Here is a 22945-nt window from a genome sequence, read left to right on the forward strand (position 1 = left end):
CCACAGAAATAAATGGAGAGAGTACTAAAAGGGGAGGTGACAGTATGGCCCCCTGCGCCGGTTCGTCGCCAGTGTTGAAAAGATGAGTAGAAGGTAAGAACTGTCTTTATTCTGTCACCTACTCTCCTGGACTTCCTGAGAGATGCCAACATTCTAAGGCGAGCTCTCATGGAACATACCAACGGGGAAGGGATAGAAAGGGGGAGGCGGAGTGTACCATGTGAATATGTAAACAAGAAGAAAGATTACAACAATGTGTTTTATATATTCATATGTATTCATGATTATTGCAAGATGGTAGAGCTATACCATCCATTTACCTTTATAGTGCTGCTAATCATTTATATCTTATACTGTCTAACGGTTGTTGCAGCTCATCTATTCTACACCCGAATACCAACTGTTTAATAAATACTTACTGAAAACGCCCAGCTTGTTTATTCTGTGTATCTTTCTGAGAAGAAACTAAGTAAGCACGAGCGACTAAGAGAAAAGTAGTATATTATTTTCACGGTCCTGAGGTATCAGGGTTGTCATGTTCAATGGTTGCCAAGAACTATTCTCTTCTTGGTAAGAGGACATTCTAGTGGTACTGTGAGCTAGTTGGTACAAAAGGCCACCATACCCGGTGGGGGTATTCAGAGTCAGTCTGTCACCAATCCTACAGTGTATGCTGTCCAAACGTGCAGATCCTGTATAACTATTATAGGAGCTACATGACAGAGGTTATATCCCCATTCCATGTCATTTGGTTCTTAACCTTTTGACTTCTGTGGACTCACACTTAATCATTACAGGAATCCGGGGACCCCCACTGGAGTTTTGGAATCCGTGGACCCCCACTAAGTTATTATTGGAATCCAAGGGCCATGGTCTAAGCAATTTTGATGATTTGAACCACAAAACAATACAATATTCTGTTTTATGTACTTACACAGCTCCCACTTATCAATATGGAGATAGCAACTTAATGTTTGGTCTCCAGAATCAAATTCCTTCACATTTATAGAACATTGTAAAATGTCACATTTTAAATTTTGTTTCTATATTTATATACACCTGAATATTCTGGTAATATTATTTCATTTTCTAAGATGTTGTTGACCCCCTGAGTAGGCATTTTGTAACCCCAGGGGTCTCCAGACCACAGATTAAAAACTACTGATTTAGACCATTGCCTTACCTATTTACTTTCTGCAACCCCAAACAGTAGGAGAAAGGGCATTGAACACATTGGATGTGGGGAGGGCTCTACTATAATACAATGACAAAGCAGTTGTTTGTTGGTTTTGCAAAACCCAATTTACAAAATCCGATTTACAAGCCAGGTCATGCACAATGGGACGTCAAATTTCTTTAGGTATATTATGCTAAAGCGAAACAAACTTGTAATACAGTGCCTTAAGCACATCCTACTCACAATAATAGAGTCACATTTGCGTTTTTAGGAAACATGGCCCTTGTAGACATCAGCAATGCTGCTACATGGTCCACAGACCACAAAACACACTTTAACAAAGTACTACTGTGTGAACAATAATGCCCAAAAAAGAAGTTCAAATTGGGCTGACACTCCTTAGATCATTACTTGAAATAATTGTTCATCTGTTCTTGAGCCTCCACTTAAGAGGATTTACGGGTTAGAGCACTGCTTTCTACTGTATGTAAAGCATATTATTCAGAGTTACACATGCTACAAACAGAAAAATGTTACTTAACTTGTCATTATTGGTTTGTAGCTTGTAATGGTGTTGAATCTCGTGGGTCTCCCAACCTTCCAGAGTGTGAAGATATGTTTGAAATTTTTATACTGCATACATTACATATATTTAGGGCCACTGGAATTTATGCAATTCTGCTGACGCATCTTTATTCACATTGTTATGGATTTTCCATAAAACCCATCATCTGCTGCATAATCCGCAGACTTTAGCCCCAAAAAAATAGTTTGTATCTCAATCTGGTTAAAAGTTGTTAAAATCATGGCACAATGTCTTCGTGTGCAGCAGTGGAGGCCCTTCGCAAAGGTTAACTGGTCAGCTTTCAGTTGCTGACTTCAGTATTTGGTTATTAAACTTGTACAAACTTGTACAAACTGGTACTAATGAGGTATTACCACATGTAAGAATTGTAAAACAATGAAGTCATACTATAACAAGCATTGGCATCGCCAATAGGTTTCGCCTTTGTGACCTTATAAGTATTTAGTTATGCAGCAGGTCCCAAAGGCGAGACCTGTTTGCTGTGCCAATGCTTGTTTCAAATAAGAGCTCCCTGAGGTCTGCTTTTGGACGAATCTGAATGACACGGTCGGACCAAATGAAACCGTAAGTCTGAATGTTAACAGAGCTTTTCAATGCTGCGGAAAAAGAAAAAAAAAGAGCGCATCGAGTTGTCTCCAGACGGAACAGTTAACGTTTTACAGACATTCTTAATCACTTTAAATAAGGTCAAGGTGCACCACTTCAATGTTTCTAAACACTGTTGGCTTCGATTCGGTCAACAGAAAAAAACACATTAGTTGTTACTTGTATTCTTTAAAAGTTCTTTTATTCAATTCAGTCGAAAGTGAAAAACACGCACAGGAGCTACAGCCGACGCGTTTCGTCCTCTTGGGACTTCTTCAGGGCGAAATCAATTTCAAGATAGTGTTCTTAGATCTTCTCTCGTTATTGGGTACGTAGGTATGTCCGTGACGTTTTAATATGCTGAATGGGGCAACTGCCAGCACCTGACGGAGGAGGACGTCGTTTTACAAGCTGACCTAGGAACCAGGGGATGCTTTAATTCACTTTATTAAGAGTGTTCAAGCAGGAGGAGTAACAAATATTTCGCCTATAACAAGTACACAACAATAGACAAGACAGCGTCTTCATTCCATGTTTACTACCCTGGTTCCAGCGCTACTTGGATTATAATCCACACTTTGATGAAAACTCTGGCTGAATGTGACTACAAACAGATACATACCGCTTAATAACAAGAACGGCTCTGACAGACTAGTTTCCTCCACTGAGAACTGCTTGTTAAACAGGATGCCCCATTCAGAATACAAGTAACAACTAATGTGTTTTTTTCTGTTGACCGAATCGAAGCCAACAGTGTTTAGAAACATTGAAGTGGTGCACCTTGACCTTATTTAAAGTACTTTATAGTTCATGTTTTGAACCAACATTGTAACGGTGGGTGTTTTTTGAAGTGTGCACACATATTGTCCCATGTACTACAGTGTGGGTCTGAATTATTCTTGGGAGAATATTTGACTAGGTGCTGCTCTGTGGGGAATCTTCCACCGTTGCTTTCTTCTAAGACATTCTTAATCAGTTCAATCTACACAAATATGCGGCTAACTCAAAAGGTATGCACGCTGCCTATAAACAACAAAGAAAACACAGAACCCTGTGGGACAGTTTCCATTTATTGATCTTTGAAAAACACCGAAATAATATTTCAGTTTTGTTTTACAGTCTAAACCCCTTTCCAAGTCCCACAATTATCCAGGGAAAGAAAGATGCCACACATGCAAAAGCAGCCTGCTTTCTTTCTTTATAATGATCACAAAACAAAGGAAACTGATTTGGGGGGGAGAGGGTGGGGGCAGACCTAAAGAAAGGTGCATTGTTTGGTTCTGTCACATGGCCACAGCCTTGCTCCTCTTTAAAGCAGAAGAGATAGGCAAAAGAAAACAAGTCACCAACTTGCGAGCTGCAAGGCGGATGCCACCACAAGCACGAGTGTGTGCTTGAAAATTACCAGAGCGACGGCTAAAGGCCCTCATATGCAGCACGAGACCTAATAAAAATTAGCTGCATTATGCTGCATGCTTTTCCTTTTCTTACTGTATAGTTTAGCCTACCCTGCCACATAATGTTGTGCTCCCTTGCCGCATAATTCTAGTGGTTCTGCATATGTTGATTGACAATTCACCTATATATTTGTACTGTCCCTTGTTGCTTTAATCCACCTACCTCACTCAGCTATTTGGGGGGGGGCAACAATCTGCGGTGGAGTATTTTATCCTGGTGCATTGTGGGTTACAGGAAGGGTTCATGAGTTATACAGAAACCAAGGGTTAATCTTCAAAGGAAAACACTTGCAATATTCAAGCATAACACTAGATTACTGGAGTGTGCAAAGCGTGTGAATATGCAACGCCAAAAAACATTATTATACGGTAGATAACATTCTTCCTTCATCTTTAAGAGTGTGGAATGTATTACTTTGCTAATATTTTATTTTAATTATTCATTTATTATTTTCACCAAAAGAACGTCTTTTGTCAAGCACAATTAAAATATTAAATTGATTAGAAAGTCCCATTATATAAAAATTTAAAAATATCAGTGTCTATTATCAGAGAATTTAATAAAGGCAGATGTCCTAAGTTGGGAGCAGTAAGCTTCTAAATATATTTTTGAAACTCTGCCATTTTCCTCCAAATCAGTTTGGGTTCTGAAAATACTCAAATGTACATTTTTCAATTAATACTTCAACCAAACAAACAATACTTCCTTTTTTAGGTTGGACTGCAGAGAGGCATGCTACTTTACTTAGCTGGAGAGCTACCAGTATCTCGTGAGCTGCTAGTTTGAGAAGCCTGATGTAAACCAATTGTGTTTTGCTAAGAGAATGCCAGACAAACACCGTGTACGGTGACGGCATGAGCTCTAATTTCTTCAGTTAACTTTAACTAGTGAATTTCAGTGTTTTCCATTTTGTTTAAAATATTACATTTAAACTGACATGTTAACCTAATTATAACATCGCTTTAACCTTTGGTTTTTCAGTGTGAATATATATATATATATATATATATCACAGAAAATCACCAATTGGCATGCAAACACAAGGCAGTAATCCAATGAATCTAATCCAAGTTTATTCAGCAAAGACACAACATGACTTGTTTCAGCCAAATGACCTTCTTCACACAACCTACAGTGTTGCAACCCCTCCTCTTAGGCACCCATTGTGGTAAACATAGTGAAAGGACTCATGCTTATCCGAAATTATGAGGGCCTGGGGCTGAAATCTGCCCATAGAGGGATCCCATGCATGCCCTCCTTCCTCTAAAACTGTTGCTGGGCCCTGGGGGATGGAGGTACCTGGTGCTGAAATTGGTCTCGGGCGTTGTGCCCTGCATGCCCCCTCCCCCTCAAAATAATGCTAGGCCCTGGAAAATCGCTCCCCAGGCCCCAAGGAGTGGGGCCATGTGAATCTCCTCAGAATAATGCCAGGCCCTTGGGATAGGGTCCCCTGGCCTTAATTGGCCCAAGGAGGAGGGGCACACATGCCCCCTCCCCATAAAATAACGTTGGGCCCCCGGGTTGAACTTGGCCCGGGGGGCACGCAAGTCTGCTCCCCCTCAAAATAGCACAGAGCCCCAGGAGATGGGCTCCACATGGCCAAAAACGGCGTGTGGAGGATTAATATAGTTGATCTGGGGGATGGGGATCCCCAGGGTCTAACCAGGCTTGGTTAGGGGGTCTACCCTGCCCCCTCCCCTTTATTCAAATAAGTGCCCTTAGGGAATGGGGTCTGCTGTACCTTGTAGCCGTCATCCCCTTAAAAAATTACACAGCCCTGTGCGGCTGGGGTCCCTAGGACCTAAGGAGGCTTGGAGAGTACGGCCATGCAGCCCCTCTCCCCTTAAGAAATAAATAAAAGACCCAGGCGATTTGGCCAACCCCCCTCCCCCCCTCCCCCCCCTCACTCCCCCCACTGCTGAAAGCTGTATGTGGTGATAAGCATATCAGAGATCAAATAATTATTTATTATATTTGGCAGGCCTAAAGTACATAATGTAAGAAATATACTATTATCCATCAGGGACCAAGTCAAACAGGAGATAAAGAAAATGTGTGACAGAGGTATAATTGAATGATAAAGTCTTCGGATTGCTTAGCGCCAATTGTGGTGGTACGAAAACCTGATGCCTTAGTGTAAGTATGCATTGATTGCGTATTTTAAACAACTCAGTTTGGAGTGAATGACATCCATTTCCCAATATAAGTAAAACATTTTCATTTTTAGTAAAGCTAAATGGTTTAGGTGTATGGACTTGCCTGTTGCATATCATCAAATTGAGTTTAATCCCTCATTCTGTTATTTGACCTCATTTGTAACACCGTATGCAATTTGGACTGATGTCGGCGAGTCATTTTTCAGAGCTTACTGCAAGCCTTATTTGGTAATTTACAATTATTTTCAAGAAGACATATTAGTATTTGCTGAAAATGAAAATGATTAGAAGACAATAAGGTGCTTGAAATCTTGAAATGCAAGGATTTGACTGTCACAGCACAAAAATGTCACATCAAAGTGAAAAATGTAACCTACATGGGACATACAATTGACGTAAGTGGGCTAAGGGACCTAAATTGGTAAAGATTATACAGGATGCAGTAGTTCCATGAAATAAAGATGAAGTCTGATGCTTCTTAGGTGTAATTGAATAGTATTCCAAGTTTGTTAGAAATGTGTCTGAAACGAGGAATCGATGAAATTTATTGAAGAAAGTGGTGAAATTTAGCTGGTCTGAAGATTGCCAAAAGGAAATCTTTGAGGCTAAAGAGTGTATTCAACATGCAGAACCGTTGGGAATGTTTGACATGAAATGTAAGACTATAATTACTAAGGAGTCCAGTTCACATGGATTTGGGGCTATATTCAGTCAAATTCAGAACAATGAGGAGATAATTGCTTATGCATCATGTGCTTTAAATGAAGCAGATATGAAGTACTCGGTAATTGAGAGGGAAATGCGTGTTGTATATTGGGTTGCGAAGCAATTCAGGACATAGTTATGGGTCATACCCTTCAAAGATCATAAACCATTAGTACATGTTTTAATACACTGTTCTTAATTGCATCACCAAGAATTACCAGGTGGTTGTCGAATTTAGAAGAATATCATTTGTTGTATAATATTTAGACGGAAGCAAGAATGACTTTGCGGATTGTTTATCCAGAACCAAATTGAAGGGAAAACAGTATAATGATATTGACAGAGATGTAGAAGTTAAACAAAGTTGGGTGGCAGTTGTGGAATCATTGGATGACAATAGCGTTACTGCAATTGAATGGTGTGAAGCAGTCGAAGATGAGGGAGAATTGAAGTGTTTGTCACAGTGTATTAGAGATGAATGATCAAGGAATTTGAAGGTTTGAGATGAAAGAGTCTGTAAGTGTAATAATGTCAGAGATGATTTGACAATTGAGGTGTGAAGAGTGGTAGTAGATTTGTTCTTTCACTGAGCGTAAGTGCGAGAATCATTGAATTAACCCACCAAGGTAGGTGTGTATGAATAAAGAGGTGGAAGGAAAGATTATAGGATGTTTGCAAACAGAGATACGTGTTATGACATGCACACAAAATTGACAGCCAGTAGAGTTTTCCCATGAGGTCTTGGGTGAAATATCTGGAGATTTGATGGGAACAATGCATATGAAAAAATGTATAGTTGCATTTGTTGATTATTTCTTTAAGTGGTTCTGCATCGAATCTATGAGGGAAGGAAGTACAAGAAAATGATAAAAGGCTTACAAAAAAGTTTCTTCAGTGAAAGTTAGCAGATGAATTGGTGTCCTATAGTGGACCGCACTATTTTTCAGGGGAATTATGTAAATATTTAGAGGAGTGAAGTATACTACATAAGAAGACAGCCATGTATAATCCCAGCCCGAATGGTTTGGTTGAGAGGGTGAACTGTGTCGTAATGGATTCCATTCAGATGGCAGCTTCAAACAGGAAGCATGTGTTCTGGATCTGCTAAACCAAATGATGTGGTTGTACAGGATGACTATAAATGATGTGAGAGGGTGTACTCTGAGTTTTTGTGGGGAAATAAACCTAGAAAAGCTTTAACAATCTGATGATGGTGACACATTAGGTTTGGGCGATGGTATACAGAGTGATATTGTGGAACAAAATGACCAAAGAAGAAAGATGCGTACAAAAGCCAAAGAGGTTTGAGGGTTATATATGATTTTCTCATTCAGAAATGCTGTGAAATCATATATGTTTTATACACCATTTGGTGAAATTATGTATGATGATTGTAATAGTATTTATTCTTTCTGCAAATAGCACTATTTTCTTTTTTGTGTATAGCTGGTGTTTGGTTTAGGAATGACTCCTGTCCATATTAAGTAAAATGTTAGCATTTGTGCTAGTGTAGTTGGAAGGGAGGTTTTGATGCAAGAGGCCGATCTGGGTGTTTCATTAAATAAACTCCATAAATATATATTATGTTTCCTTCTATGACTTTAAAGAGAAGTAAATGCAACACATTGCATAGTCAAAGGGTGTAAATATGAGTTTTGGAAGATAGCCACATCATTATAGGTAAATCTGAAGGCAGCATGGAGGCACTACAAGTGAAAAATAGCACCCATACATGTTTTATGCTCTGTGTATTTGTCATGACATGAGTTATAGAACTGAGGCATTAAATGTAGTTTCATGAGAATATGATGAACACCAGACTGTCATCCTAAGAAAAGGCTATGTATATTATTAAGATTTTCATTCATTATGCAGCCCAAAATAGTTTAAGATGTTGATTTATTATACATATCTTGGGTAAATAGCCTGAAAATCTGGATTTGATTGAGCCCTCCTCTGAGTCGGACCCCTCTGGTAACTGTATTCTCAACTGAAGATTAAAATAGTTTTAGTACACAAAGGAAACCAAGGTGAAGTGTAAGAAACCTATGAAAATGTTCTCTTCAACAACCCTGTAAAAAATGTATGTTTGCATTTACAAATGTGTGTCAGGTTTGGAGCTTGTAACCTGTTGCATTACTTATTTTCCAACATGATGGTGTCCTGCGGCAAATATTTTAATACATGTATTTGCTTAACGTTGTAAATTTGGTGGGACACAGCTGTGTCTGCTGGATTCATACACAAATAGTAAAGGGTCATCTTTTCTAATCCAGTAGAAGACAGCGCAGTTGAGCATTGAGGTTGGCTTTGTTTTGTTGCTTATGGTATTCCTTAATAAAAAACACAACTTTTCATGAAGTTATTCCAGTCACTTCTGATGAACCAAGAGGGATTCTCTCTTTCTGTAACGAACTAAGTTAACGAGGTTTAACTGAGATTTTTATTCCATTTGTTTAGGGTCAGCTAGTGAATTACTTTGTTCCACAGCAACCTGAAAAAAGTGTGAAAAAGGAGAGCATAGTGGTGGTGGACCTCAAGCCGAAGGAAAGAATACAGTACCCCAGTGAGTCCGCTTCTATTTCTACTTTCTTTTGCAAACCCTGCTCCTCTTGAAAGATGCTGCATAACAATGCTGGAGCCACAGAGTTGCGTATTTTTCTTTTAAATCTTTTTGGTGTTTTCCAAGAGCTCTTCTCTCAAATCATTCATTGTTGTTTCGTCACTGTTTGCTGACCTTATGTGTCTGTTCTGTTGAGAGGATAAATCCTTCGTTCTGGCAGAGCAAAAGTGTATTTTCGAAGTAGATGGCAGACAGGAAATTGGAGAGAATAGCAATTTAAAGATTTGTCCACTTCTAACTTGCCGACAAACCAGTCAGGTGGCTTGGTTTGAAAAACATTAAGCAGCCCAAGCCTCTAGAATGTATGCCAAAAGAGAGTGGAGGCAGTGTTCATGAAGTGGTTGTGTACAGTGAAGGGAGCCTTCCCAGACTGATTAGTTTAAGGGTTGCTTTCAGAAGACTGCTGCGGTCTGTCAGGCTCCCATATTATGTAAATTGTTATTTAATACGGACTTCCCTGTAAGTCCTGGTGGGCCGTGAGTGGAGCCACAGGGTAGGGCATGGTAATGTGCATGGCACTCAGTGAAGGTGTTGCTGAGCAGCTTGAACCTAGTGAGATATGCTCAAGGCACACGGATCTGTACTTGAGGAGGAAAGAGACCGTTGACACTGTCAATCTTATTGTGTGCCAGAGTCCCTTAAACGGGAAAGTGATCAGTCAATATTTCATTTGGCAGCATCCATTATACCCTGGCTTGAGGAGAAAATCAAATGGTTGTCTTCATTGTTGCATTTCCTTGTGGAGTATTGGTTCTATATAGATTAGGGTCTATTTCGACTAGTGTTTGATGATTTGGATTCAGTTTCAAAGGCTGATTAAGTTCAAGACTTTTATATGCATTACTACAAGTATTGTTCTATATACATGTTTGTACATGTATTGCTGTATTTGTGGTGCTATAGTGCACTTTAGTTATTGTGTATTTGTAATTACAAGAGGCACCAAAGTCCTCCCACATATAAGTAACATAGTTAAAAATATACATTCTCATACCCTCAAATGGCTTCAACATTTTTATTTTTTTAATTACTCTCCTTCTCTATTCCAAGATCAACATTTGAGTTCACTGTTCGTAATGGGAAATATGGTTAAAGAAGGTGCTGTATTCAATTTAAGGGAATCCAGTTTCTTAACAAAGCTGTCACATAAGGAGAGCATTGAGATGTGACTAATCTATTTAATAATATTTTTTAACTGACAGCTGACAAAGGAGATGTAATATCTGCCATGCTAAGAGATTATAATTGTAAGTGTTAATTTTGAGGCAGTTATTAAAATTTTAAATCATGAAAATTAGATGTTTCGAAGAGCAAATGTGAGAATATTTATTTCAGTCTGAGTAGTTGACGTGTATATAGAATATTGAGAAAAACTGAGGTTGATGGAATACTTGAATTAAATGTACCCACTGGTATTTAATCTGGGCTGCCTTCCAGACCATACTTTGGCGAAACCATTCCCAATAGCCAGAATATCATGATTAATTTAAATTTTTTTAATAAAGGGATCAATGTAGATGGCGAAGTGCAGTGGAGAACAAGGACATTCCTGTCTTGTCCCACGTGATATTCTAATTGGCTCTGTCAATGTCCCATTTATCGAAATTTTGGCTGTGGGATTTAAGTAAAGAGCTTGAATTGCCTTTGGTCCAAAACGTATCTGCCTCATAACACCCCCAAAGATATTGCCAGGAGACCTGATCAAATGCTTTTTCAGCATCGAGTAAGATTAATGAAATCGGGTTTCCGGACACTTAAGCAGCATCAAATAGTGTGATGGCCCGCCGGATATGTTCTACGGTACTCTGGGCAATAGCTTGCTTAATCTCCACAACGGCCCCTCGCGGCGGGATGCCTGGCTTTCACCCTGTGGATACCCTGCCGGGGTATCTCACAGGGGAATACCAGGACGGGTTCCCTAAGCAAGCGCATAGATGCCTGCGATGTGGGCGATTTGCGCTATATAAATACATGTACATTTACATTTACATTTACTCTTTTGGGAAATTAACCCATGCTGCCACTTCGAGACAAGTGGCTCAATTCTAGAGGATAGTCTGGATGAAAAAAATGTGGAATATACCTTGGAATTGCAAATAATAAGAGGACTAGGTCTAAATGAGCCCATCTCTAATGGCGACTTATCCTTTTTTTGAAAAATTACAATCTTAGCTGTAGACCAAGATACGGGTGGGGAGGCCCCATTAAAGATAGAAATGACCAGATCTGTAAAGAGTTCTTTTATTTGAGGGGAAGTTTTTATTATAAAACTCTACTGGAATACAGTCAGCGCCAGCAGCTTTGCCATCCGGCAGACTTGTCATTGCTGTAGAAATTTCTTCTCAGGTTGGAGGATTCTCCAACTGAGTAGGATCTTCCGCGCTAAGTTGAGCCAATGATATAGCGTTAAGATATTTAGAGATCTCCCTATCTCTCAGATCCGGGTGCTAAGTATTCTCTTCAGTACAGAGTTTGTTGTAAAACTCTCTAAACGCCCTCTGAATCTTAACTGGGTCATCAGTCAGCTCTAAGGTGTGACAGAGACTGATAGACAAAGAGCCTTCACAAACAGAATAAGTTGCCATGTGCTGACCAAAGAGAACTACAGTCCTTTATGCTTACCAGAAGTATAAAACTAGGTGTTATCACACATGTGCCCTTAGTATGTTTCCTCCCAGACACCAATTGCCAATATGACACATTTACCTAGAACTGTTTCTATTTGTGGAAGTTGTTATCATGTGTTGAGTGGGTGAAACCCCTTTCCTGAGCTTGATGTTGCACTCGGGGAATAATCCTCTTCAGGGTAACTTTGCGTGTAAACCGCCCGTTTTAGCACGGCATCTTGTGTTGGTTTTCAGTTGCATTTACTGCATGGTGCCCCCTCATAGGCATTGCCTCTCCCCAAAAAGGGGAAAATATCTATTTTCATAATATAATACTTGTTACTGTTATCGCAAGTGATAGCGTTGAGTAGCTACCTTCTAATGCTCCCATTGTGAGCTTGATTTATAAAGTGCTACCCTTTGCTAACCCCACTGTTAGTGACCTTGTTAACCCAAAAATGAAAATCATAAGGTGCGAGAAATTGTTGTCCTACTAGACAAGTAGTGAAAACTGAGACTCCACTCTCAAACACCCTGTGACTTCCTGTCCAGACCATAATGCACACAGTACCCGGTTCGTACTGCTACCTGGCCTCAGGGTCTTAACGAGAGGGTCTATAGTGCCCATTTCTATCCTGCAGTTGGGTCCTGGTGGCTCAGATGTGGGTTGAGGTATGAGGATGGAGTCTCCTCTGGTTGATTTACCAGTGCTGTCTTCTAGTGTGGAGCCTGCATCCCCTTTAAGTATAAAATGTAGTTCAGGTGCAGCAGTGTCTGTTTGTGGACTCCTCCCCTTGACCACTTGCGCCTACAACTCATTCTTATTGACTCCTCTTATTCCACCTTGCGGCAGCAATGCTGGCTTCTTTGGAGTGTAGGCCCCTTCCCTCCAAACTTCGGTGTATTTGGCCATGTAGCCTATTTGTATTTCCCTAACTTCCATTCTGGCACCAGTGAAGTGGCCTTTTCTTGAGGAATGCAGAAGTGATAGTGGTTCGCCGGACAGTCTATCTCATACCTTTTGACCTGTGATCTTATCAGTCATGTGCCGCCCAATCCATCCAGCAACAATCACACCCCTTCCCGACATTTTCTAACCGCGCCCTCCTGCTGCCCTGGAAAAACATGTCTTGATTTATTGTGGAGCAGCATTTAAATTATGGTAGCATCTAAGAACCATTAGAGGAACATGGCATTCAACATACCTCGCAACGACCATGCATCGCACAATAAGCACACAAATCAGTTATGAGCATGTGTTTCTTCTACACAGCTCCTTGTTCAGAGCCGTTGCTTCAGTGTCATTTGGGTGAGTTCAGAGCCGTCGCTTTAGTGTCATTTTGGGGGACTGGGATGCTTCTACCTCCCTCACTTCAGTAAACATTCATGTTTTGATGCTTCTTGCTGCAGACTCATTATTAGAGATAGATTTGTTTAATGGCGCTGATTGCACTACATTGGTGGTGTTGAATAACCAGTCTGTCTGTCTGAGTGACTGCAATGTGCTGCAGTTGTGCTATGGTAAGAAGCGAAGGTATAGCAGAGGACCCACCTTCCTCCTTTTAACCCAAGGAGATAGACTATGGTGTCTCCCAGGGCTCTTCCCTCAGCCCATACTCTTCTGTGCATATATGACCCCCTGGCCAAATATAGTCAGATCCTACGGTCTCAACATAATTTCCTAAGCAGATGACACCCAACTCATCCTCTCGCTCACGACAAACCCCCCACCACCAGAACCACCTTCCAGAGATGCATGACAAACGTCGCAGATTGGATGAAGAACAACTGCCTGCAGCTGAACACAGATAAGACAGAAGTACTGATCTTAGGCAACAGCAGCAAAACATGGAGGGTTGAATGGTGACCATCAGACCTGAGATCAGCACCCAAGCCCTCCAACCACGCCAGTAACCTTGGAATCATCAATGACAACAAGCTCACCATGAAATCACAGATCAATGCCGACAACGCCACCTGCTTTCTCACTCTGCACATGCTACGTAAGATCTTTAAGTGATTACCCCTACACACGAGACGCACCGTGACACCAGCCCTCATTACCAGCCAAGTGAACTACGGCAATGCTCTCTACATACGAATCAGCGCTCACCTCCTACAGAGACTACAGACCATACAGAACGCCGCCACGAGACTCATCCGCAGCCTTCCCCTACGAACCCACATCACACCCCAGCACAGGAAACTCCACTGTCTCCCTGTACAGAAGAGATGCCAATTTAATGCTGCTGACCCACTCACACTAAGCTCTACACAACTAAGGACCTGCCTACATTACCACTGCCTGAATTTCCACCAACCATCAGACTACGCTCCGCCTCCCTTTAACTTTCCCTTACTCCAGTGATCTACTGAAGCAGAAGTGGAGGATTCTCCTTCTCCCACATTCCATCAAAGACCAGGAACAGCCTCCCCACGCATCTCCAGACCATCACCTCACTTACGGAATTCCAAATGGGCCTCAAGACTGGCTGTTCGAATAAGTCCCCAGGACCTGCAAGCGCCTGGATACCCTATAGGGTGATTAGCTGTGCTTTATAAATCCTGGTTGATTGACTGTACTGCTACAATCAGTGGAGAGAACCTGGGATCTCTTATCTTTAATTGGGGATTATTTGTGGCATTACAAGCGAGGTGCACATGTTTAATGCCCCGCTCTTAACTTCCTTTTATCAGCTTCCATCTTGAGGTCACGTGTACCACTCGGTTTGCAAGCTAGACTTCGTCTACATGCCCTTAGTTTTCGACTGGCCGTATCGAGGATGTGCTGCCGGCACGCCAAAGACCAGCCATCTGCACCCATCTGCCCCCGAATAGGACTAGGGGCCAGGGACCCTGCCCCTTTTGGGTTGAACTTCATTTGACCCCATAAGAGCACACAAACTTGCACTGTCTGCAACCCTCTACTTAATCCACTAGATGACCTGATGCTAACCATTACAGGCAATGCCACCACTGCAGACACTTTACGGAGTGGTGTGACTACTACTCTGGGCATGAAAGTAAGTTCTGCTTCCACAGCTTTAATGTTCGATCACCATCTACTCATCAGCAACACTTTTAGAACTTTGTAGCCAACCATGCTCCAGTTGCCATGTTTCTTACGGAAACATGGCCCTACTAGGCCTCTATGCCCGTTGTTATCACACCCTTAACCCAAGACTATTCTATTGTGAGAAGGGATCGGCCAAGTAAACTAGGAAGGGGGATCGCCATTATGTTTAAAAAAAATATATAAATGCAATATTCATGAATTATCTATGCCTGCTTCTGCGAAGCAGTGTCCTTCTTCCTGGAACTTACACCCAAACTTACAACATCCCCCACATTAATATACCTGTCTCGGAGATACATAGGCCACTGGTGTGCGCTGCTGCCCTGTTGAGAAGTGCACGCTCAAGATGCAAGTGCATCCCTGTGTTAAAGGCACACCTTTAGGTTAAAAAAAACTCTGAATTTCTTTTTATTCTTTTTCGATTTTCTTTCGTATGTTCATGATATTACCAACATATCACACACTTTCGTTTCATAAATCAGAACAGGTTGAATTCCCAAAAAGTAAAACTCCGATGCATTTCGGGCTGTACTAGCCCTTTGTCAAGGAATACTGAAAACAAAGGAAGATACGACAAACTATCAGTGAAATGAAAATAAACTGGTGGACTGAAGTAGTGGAAATTGTGCTCGTGATGAACAGGACATAGATTGGAGAACCCAAATATCACCAAACCTTAATGTGAGGGGAGCGGGTTAGCGGAGGGTTAGATCGTTTTACGGCTGTGTGGGGATTATTAACTGGTGCTCAAATGGGAGTGTGGTTTAAACCTTAACTTACGAGTCGCAAACCTCCTCGGGGGGCATAGCGATCTAGAAAAACGGGAAAAAATATACAAGGATCTATTTAGCGCTGGGCTCGTAACCGGCCGAGTTGTTGGCAAGTATCAAAACATGGATGGTAACAAATCTTACTTGGAAGCGCGAACGCTGTGACTGTTGAGTGCTGCCGGTCTGTTCGTTAGGGTGAAGTTACGCGGAGGTGTATGGTGGGATATATAACATGTGATCGTGGTTAGTGCGTGAAGGGGAATCGAACTAGTAATAAAAAACGGACTAACGTCAAAGTACGAGCGGGGGGAGTGTGTTAACAGCAACGTGACCCTGCTAGGTGGGAGAAAACTAAAAATAGATGAAGGACTGAGGTGAGGGTAAAAACATAGTGTGAAAAAGGATAAATAAAGGGGGTTGAATACGAAAGGACACATTTTTAGAGCAATGCATATGTCATATTTACAAGTAACAACTGAGTTCTATACGATCATTCAGTCCAAATGGTTTCAGTGTTTGAAGACGGTATATCCATTCTGTTTCTCGTTGTAGGAGGAATTTGCGATTGTCTCTGCCTTCAATTTTTGTGACAGTTTCTAGAATAATGAATTTTAATTGAGCAATGGTATGTTTAGATTCTAGAAAGTGAATGGCTACGTTAGATTTTCATTTTTGGTGCGGATGCTTGACTTGTGTTCATTGATGCGCACTTTAATTTTTCTTTCCGTCTTGCCTACGTAGAGTTTCCCGCAGGGGCATTTGATAGCATAAATAAGGTTGGTGGTATCGCAAGTGGCATTAACGTTGAGTTTGATGGCATGGCCTTTCATTGGGTGTGTGATGTTACTCCCTCTGATTACACAATTACAGTTACTGCAGTTCATGCATGGGTAGGTTCCTTTGTTATCTTTAACGGTGGTAGATTTCTTTCCCAGTATTTCTTTGATGTTGTTGCTACGTGTGTAGGCAAATAAAGGTTGAGTTTTAAAGAGGTCTCTAAAGTCGGGCTCCATCTGCAAGATGGGCCAGTGTTTGAGAATGATTTTTTTTAACTTAACGCTAGACGTTGAGAATTTTGAAACTAGTACAATACGAGGGTCTTTGGGGGTGAAGTTTTTTTTAGTGCTTCTTGTCTACTGATAGTTTCAATGCGTTCAGTGGCATCCTCAAGAACTGTTTCAGGGTAACCTCTTTCTGCGAATCGGTCGTGCATTTCTGTGATTCTTTTTTTGAAAGTGTCTTCATCAGATACGATACGTTTGACTCTTAGCATTTGTGAGTATGGGAGGTGTTTTTTCAATGATCCCTGATGGAAGCTTGTGTAGTGCAAGGTGTTGTTGCGATCCTTAGGCTTACGGTGTATGTCAGTTAGGAATCCTTGGTTGGTGATTTTGATATTTACATCCAAAAAGGAAAGTGAAGTTTCACTTACTTGCCAGGTTAATTGTATTCTTTCGTCCTTAGTGTTCAGTACGCTCAGGGCGTCATGTAGAGAGTTCTTAGTGTCTTTCCAAATTATAAAAAGATCATCAATGTATCTTACGTATAATTTGATCCTGTCGTTGAAGTAGCTGTTACCATAAATATGTGTCTCTTTAAAGTTTTGCATATAGATATTTGCGTACGTGGGAGCCGCACAATTCCCCATCGACATTCCCGATAATTGCAGATACCAGTTGTTGTTGTGTCTAAAATAGCTGTGATAAAGTGTATGTAGCATGAGTTCCATGAGGAATTCTTGCATGGGTGTATTGATGTCACTGTTGAGAATAGCCTTTTCAAAGGCTTCAATTCCTCCTTTGTGGGGGATAGACGTGTAAAGGGAGCTGACGTCAGCGGTGCATAGCACTATAGATTCTGATTCTTCAATATTGACTTCTGATAGCTTCAATAAGAATTCGGTAGTATCCTTAATGTAACTTCTCATCTTAGTAACTAGAGGCTATAGGTATCGATCTATAAATTTACCTACTGGTTCATGCAGAGATCCTCTGGTGGAAACTATAGGTCTGAAAGATGGATCGTGGAGGTTTTTGTGTATTTTAGGAGACATTTGAATCGAAGGGCTTTTCGGATGTTCACATAATAGATAATTCTTAGTACAATCTTTAATGATGCCAGCTTCAGGGGCTTTATACACTAGAGTTTGTAATGTGGTTTGAAATTCACTCGTAGGATTGTAATCCAATCTCATGTAGGTAGTTGCATCATTGATGTGTTCTTCAAGTTTCCTGTTGTACATTTCAGTGTTGAGTATCACAAGGGCGCCGCCCTTGTCAGCTTTTATACATCTAATCTCTGAGTTGTTGGCCAGACTTCTCAATGTGTCTTTGTCTTTTTGGGTGAGATTACTTTGTACCGTACTTCTCTTGAAATTGATTTTAATTAAGTCTTTTTTGACTAAATTTACGAATAAGTCAATACATTTATGGCTGCATGGTGGTTGGTAGCTACTGGGGGGTCTCAAGCCTTTGAGTTGGTCTTGTTTTTCTTCAGTGTTGGGGTAACACACTGTCAAACAGGTGACGTAATCTTCATTTTCTTGTTAGCTTAAATGTGCTGACTTCGAGTTCCAATAAGTTAGTTTGGGTGGTAGGTATGAATGACGTGCCTTTTTCATCGAGGTGCATTTGATGTGCGGAAAGGCTGGTATCCGAAATATTAATTACTACTAGTACGCTGCTGCCCGACATTCTTGCCCCCTTTTCCTCAGATCAGCCAATTTTACATTATTAGGGGATCTGAAAATTCATCTACAGGATAGCCTTTGTAGTCCTGGTCAGATCTTAATAGAGGACCTCAAGACACTGAATTTGGATCTTATTAACTCAAGAACAACTCATAAAGTAGGCCACCTCTTAGATCCGATCTTCTCTGACTTGCAAGACCTTGCTACTGCTCTTCCTTTGCCGATACAGTCGTCGGATCACTATGCAGTAACTTTTTCTTTCTGGACCTGTTTTGCTCCATCTAGAGTGAGGGAAAGACCACAGTCTAAGACCAAGGCTCGGTCGAGACTGGACCTCCCTACCCTCAGTAGCCAACTGAGTAGCACAATGGCCAATTAACACAAGGGATTGAGCAAAATCAGCCCAGAATTGATGGTTGGCTGTGGGACTCCTTGGACGCCCTGCTAGCTAAAAGTAGTCGTTCAGGGAGGACACACCCATCCGCCCCACTGTTTAATGAAGCACTTTGGGTAGAGAAAACTAGATGCAAGGGCCTGGAGGCTTATTTACGATGAGGATACTAAGTAAAAATACAAAATGGTGTACTCTCTCAGGAGGTTTTCATTGACGTTCATAAACGATGGACTGATTGCACATGTTTTGATAGTGCTTATTCTTAAAAGTTTATTCGCCACAGACCTTGCGAAGAAGCTGTAACCCACATGTGAGATCTGTAACTCTGGGCTGTTTTTTCCATAACTAATGTTGCATATGTCATGCTCTCTGTTTTAAGCTAAAAAAAATTCTAATAAACAGAATTTGAAAAAGAAAAATCCAAAATGGTACTGATAAACTATCATGGTCTTTAAAGAGCTGCCTGGGCCACTTTCTACTCACCAAATCACCTCAGCCCAAAAGTGCCACAAACCTCTTTAGAGTAGTCAAAGAACACTCCAACCCTGAAAATCACACCAGCACCTATACTGTCTTAGTGCGAAGAATTGATCCTTTTTTGATAAAAAGGTGTAGGATATCTAACTCTCACTGAGGGCGGATGGGAGGGTTGCCTCCCAGTCTAGCATCAATCTGCCGCCTCCTACTTTCGAGACCTCGAACACCTCAGTCACTGCACTCGTCCACCAGAAACGGAATTCTTGGGACACGTTGGACCTACCTCTATTAATGTCGCTGGTAAATTCCACAAAATCTGTCTCCCCTATAGATCCTCTCCCCCCAGCTCATCTCAGCACCCAGGAGCCAGACATTATTCTGCTACTGGTGGGATTTCTCAATTCCCCCTTACAGGAGGGGCACATTCTACAATCATTGAATGATGCCATGGTTTTTTCCCCTCTTCAAGAAACCTAACTTGGTTCATTCCAACAGATCCAATTACCGACCGATTTCTATTCTTCCTTTACAGTCTTAAATCATGGAGGAACATGTCAACAAACAACTCTCTCTGTGAAGTCCAAACATTCTGTACATCACTCTCAGACGGGGTTTAGAGCAGCACACAGCACCAAATCTGCCTTTCCAGGAGTCACAGAACACTTCAGGCGACTCCTGGATGAAACGAGATGGCATCGCTGATCTTACTCGACCTCAGTACTGTCTTCGATACTGTTGCATGCCACACTTTTGGTGATAACAGCCTTGTCCTGGATTGAATTTCCAAGTTATCTCAGCTTGCGCCTCTTCCACACAACACTTCCTCACCTCAGGGGTTACCCCAAGGCTCAGCCTTGAGTCCGGCGCTATTCAACATCTATGCCCACTGGTTGAAAGCAGTGACCTCGCCTTTGTTCTCCTACGTGGATGATACACAAATCATATTCTCTCTGACTTCCGCTCAGGACCACAAACCTGAGGCCTTGAACTCCTGCTTAAGTCTGGTTGTCTTGTGCATGAATAATAATTCACTTAAACCTAATGGGGACAAGACCGAGGTACAGGTGCTAGGAAGGAGCCCTTCCCTCGGGGGTCCACAGCACTGGCCCAGAACCTTGGGTGCTCTTCCTGTTCTGGCTCACAAGGTGAAGTACCTTGGTTTTCTGATGGAAAAAAAGCTGTCCATGAAGCCATAGATAGCGAAGGTGGCCGCTACCTACTTTGCCATCTTGAAATGGCTGTGGAAAATCATCTGGATACTCCGATTCTCAGCTCAAAGGGCAGTCAATGAGGCACTCATCTTGTCGAGACTGGACTACATTTACATCCTCTGTTTCGGGCATATGAAGCCTCCATGAAACGGTTACAAGTGATCCAAATCTCTGCTGCCAGGCTGCTCTACAGACTCCCAAAAAGTGCATCAGCCTCCTGTCTCCTTCACGAGCTTCATTGGATCACAGTGGAGAAACGGATTCAATTCAAAACCCTGTGCTACGTGCATGGACTTATGTCTGGAGTCGGCCCCCGATATCTTCATGGAATGGTGAGACCATATAAGTCGGCTCGTCCCCTATGTTACAGTGACCTCTCCCTATGCATAGTTCCCAGAGTCAAATGGACACGCATGGGAGGCAGCTCCTTCACTTAACTGGGCCTAAGTTTAGCGAATGTCCTACCAGAACCCTTGAAAAGTTGTACCTCAATGACCACTATTTGAAAACAGCTGAAGACCTGTATGCTTTGAGTCAGTATGATCTGATTAGACCCTATGTGCTCCTAAAGCGCCGGGAGACCCCTTGTGGCTAGCTGAGCGCTATATACGATTTTTAATAATAATTGGCCCCGTAGTGACTCAGGCACACGTTTCTAAAACGTAGATGTTCATATGGCTTCTGTGTTTTTTGCACTTCTATTCTGGTCTCCAATGAAAACAAATGCTACTCACTCATAGACCGTTTTACCATCTCATCTTCAGAATACGAAGAGCTGCAATAGGAGGAAATTATGTGGTATTCAAGGCATTCAGCTCCTTTTCTGCCATCGCCCACCATGACTCAAATGGATATTAACAAAGATGATATATATATATATTTTTTTAATGAGACGCAAGTATTTTGTCTGGCGGGCAGTGAGCTTATGTTATTTTTAATGGCATAGTCGTTGAATTTAGAAATTAATGAATCATTTGATGGTTGAGGGCACAGGCGGGTCACTGAAGATTGAGTTGATGAACTTCTGCGTGGATAGATCGAATGGATGAGCCACTCTAAACTTTCTCAGCCATATATGTTGTGCTCCATAGGGAAATCTTTTCCAGGATGTGATTTCCACTTTTCCTCTTAGCAGTGAGCATGCAGCAAATTGAATGTGTCGGTTGTATCTGGAGGAGAATCAGCATTGTATAGAGTATGCTGAATGCTGGAGGTCTAATTTCAGTGTGCTATAAAGTTTTTTTAAATGGCAAGCTAGCAGTGTTACATCGAACTGTAAGCTTGGGTAATAAAACACAGCACAATCAATAGCCTGTGTACATTGGTTAATGACTTTACATGAAAGTTTCAGCATCTTAAAGCCACACCTGTTGGCCTTTGCTTTAACCTATGCCTTTTACTTTAATCTCAAATTCCTACTGTGTCTATGTTGTGGGAACTCTTCTAGCATTTTGATTGCAGAAGTCAAATGACGACCTATGAAAGCTATTAATATGGTAAGCATTGTCTGGCAAATGTACTGGAGTCATCTAAATGCATCCATGTCTTAAACATATGTATTCCTAAAAAACAATTTTGCAACTTAGTGCCAAAGCATTTTGCATCATGCTTTTGCCGAATGGATGCAAATAACTCTTGCTATCCTTATTTCACACTGTAATCGATTCCTCTCATCTTTTGGTCCTGTGGAATAAGGTGCAGGCAACAGTATTTAGGGCAAGATAGGTCTCACAAGTCACTCGAGACAGTCTTTATCAACGGTGCCCATATATCTTGTGGAGAAGTGTGGCTCAATGATTAGAGCGGCAGACCCTGATGCAGAGGTCTAGCCCGGGATCAGGGTTCAATTCCCCGCCTCGGTGGGTCTTGGGCTCAAAAAATTCCACGGACCTGATAATTCTCGCCTCGGTGCCTATTCCAATCATGGAGTCCCACTCTGCAACTCTGGGCAATAGCTTGCTTAATCTCCACAACGGCCCCCACAACGCTAAGGATGCCTGGCCTCCACCTTGGGGGTGCCCAGGAGTGGATGCCTCACAGGGAAAGCCAGGATGGGTTCCACAGCGGTATTCGTACAAGCGCCTTTGTTAGAAACGGGACCCTGGCCGGCCAAGACTCGCGTCAAGGTCAGTCAGGGATCGCCATTTCTAAAGTCAGGGCAAGGGAGTCACACACCAAGGCGACCCCCACTCGCCCTCTAGGTAACGTGGCGCGAGCAGTCTAGGCTAAACTTGGAGGCGGTATGAGTTAAGTATTTGCGCACGCACCCCAGCAACAACACCCAAGGCCCACCACAAAGGAAAACTCCACACAAGGATATATATAAAAAATAGCCTTTGTATTTATAGTAAACAAAACACATTAGATAACACAAAAACTTTACAATGTGCCAGGAGCACGGGCAAAATTTACAAGGGGAATTATGTACAGGA

The 22945-nt window shown here is 41.7% G+C and overlaps 1 protein-coding gene across 1 annotated transcript in view; it reads left to right on the forward strand.

Moving 5' to 3' along the window:
* SHPRH (SNF2 histone linker PHD RING helicase) overlaps positions 1-22945 on the forward strand; it is a 759436-nt gene that overhangs the window by 222839 nt on the left and 513652 nt on the right. Inside the window, exon 7 of the mRNA XM_086927277.1 lies at positions 9128-9233. Coding sequence (XP_086783403.1) covers positions 9128-9233 — 106 coding nt within the window. The remainder of the gene's footprint in view (positions 1-9127; positions 9234-22945) is intronic.

Source organism: Lissotriton vulgaris, chromosome 6 (genome assembly GCF_964263255.1).
Source record: "Lissotriton vulgaris chromosome 6, aLisVul1.2, whole genome shotgun sequence".
Taxonomy (NCBI): Eukaryota; Metazoa; Chordata; class Amphibia; order Caudata; family Salamandridae; genus Lissotriton; species Lissotriton vulgaris.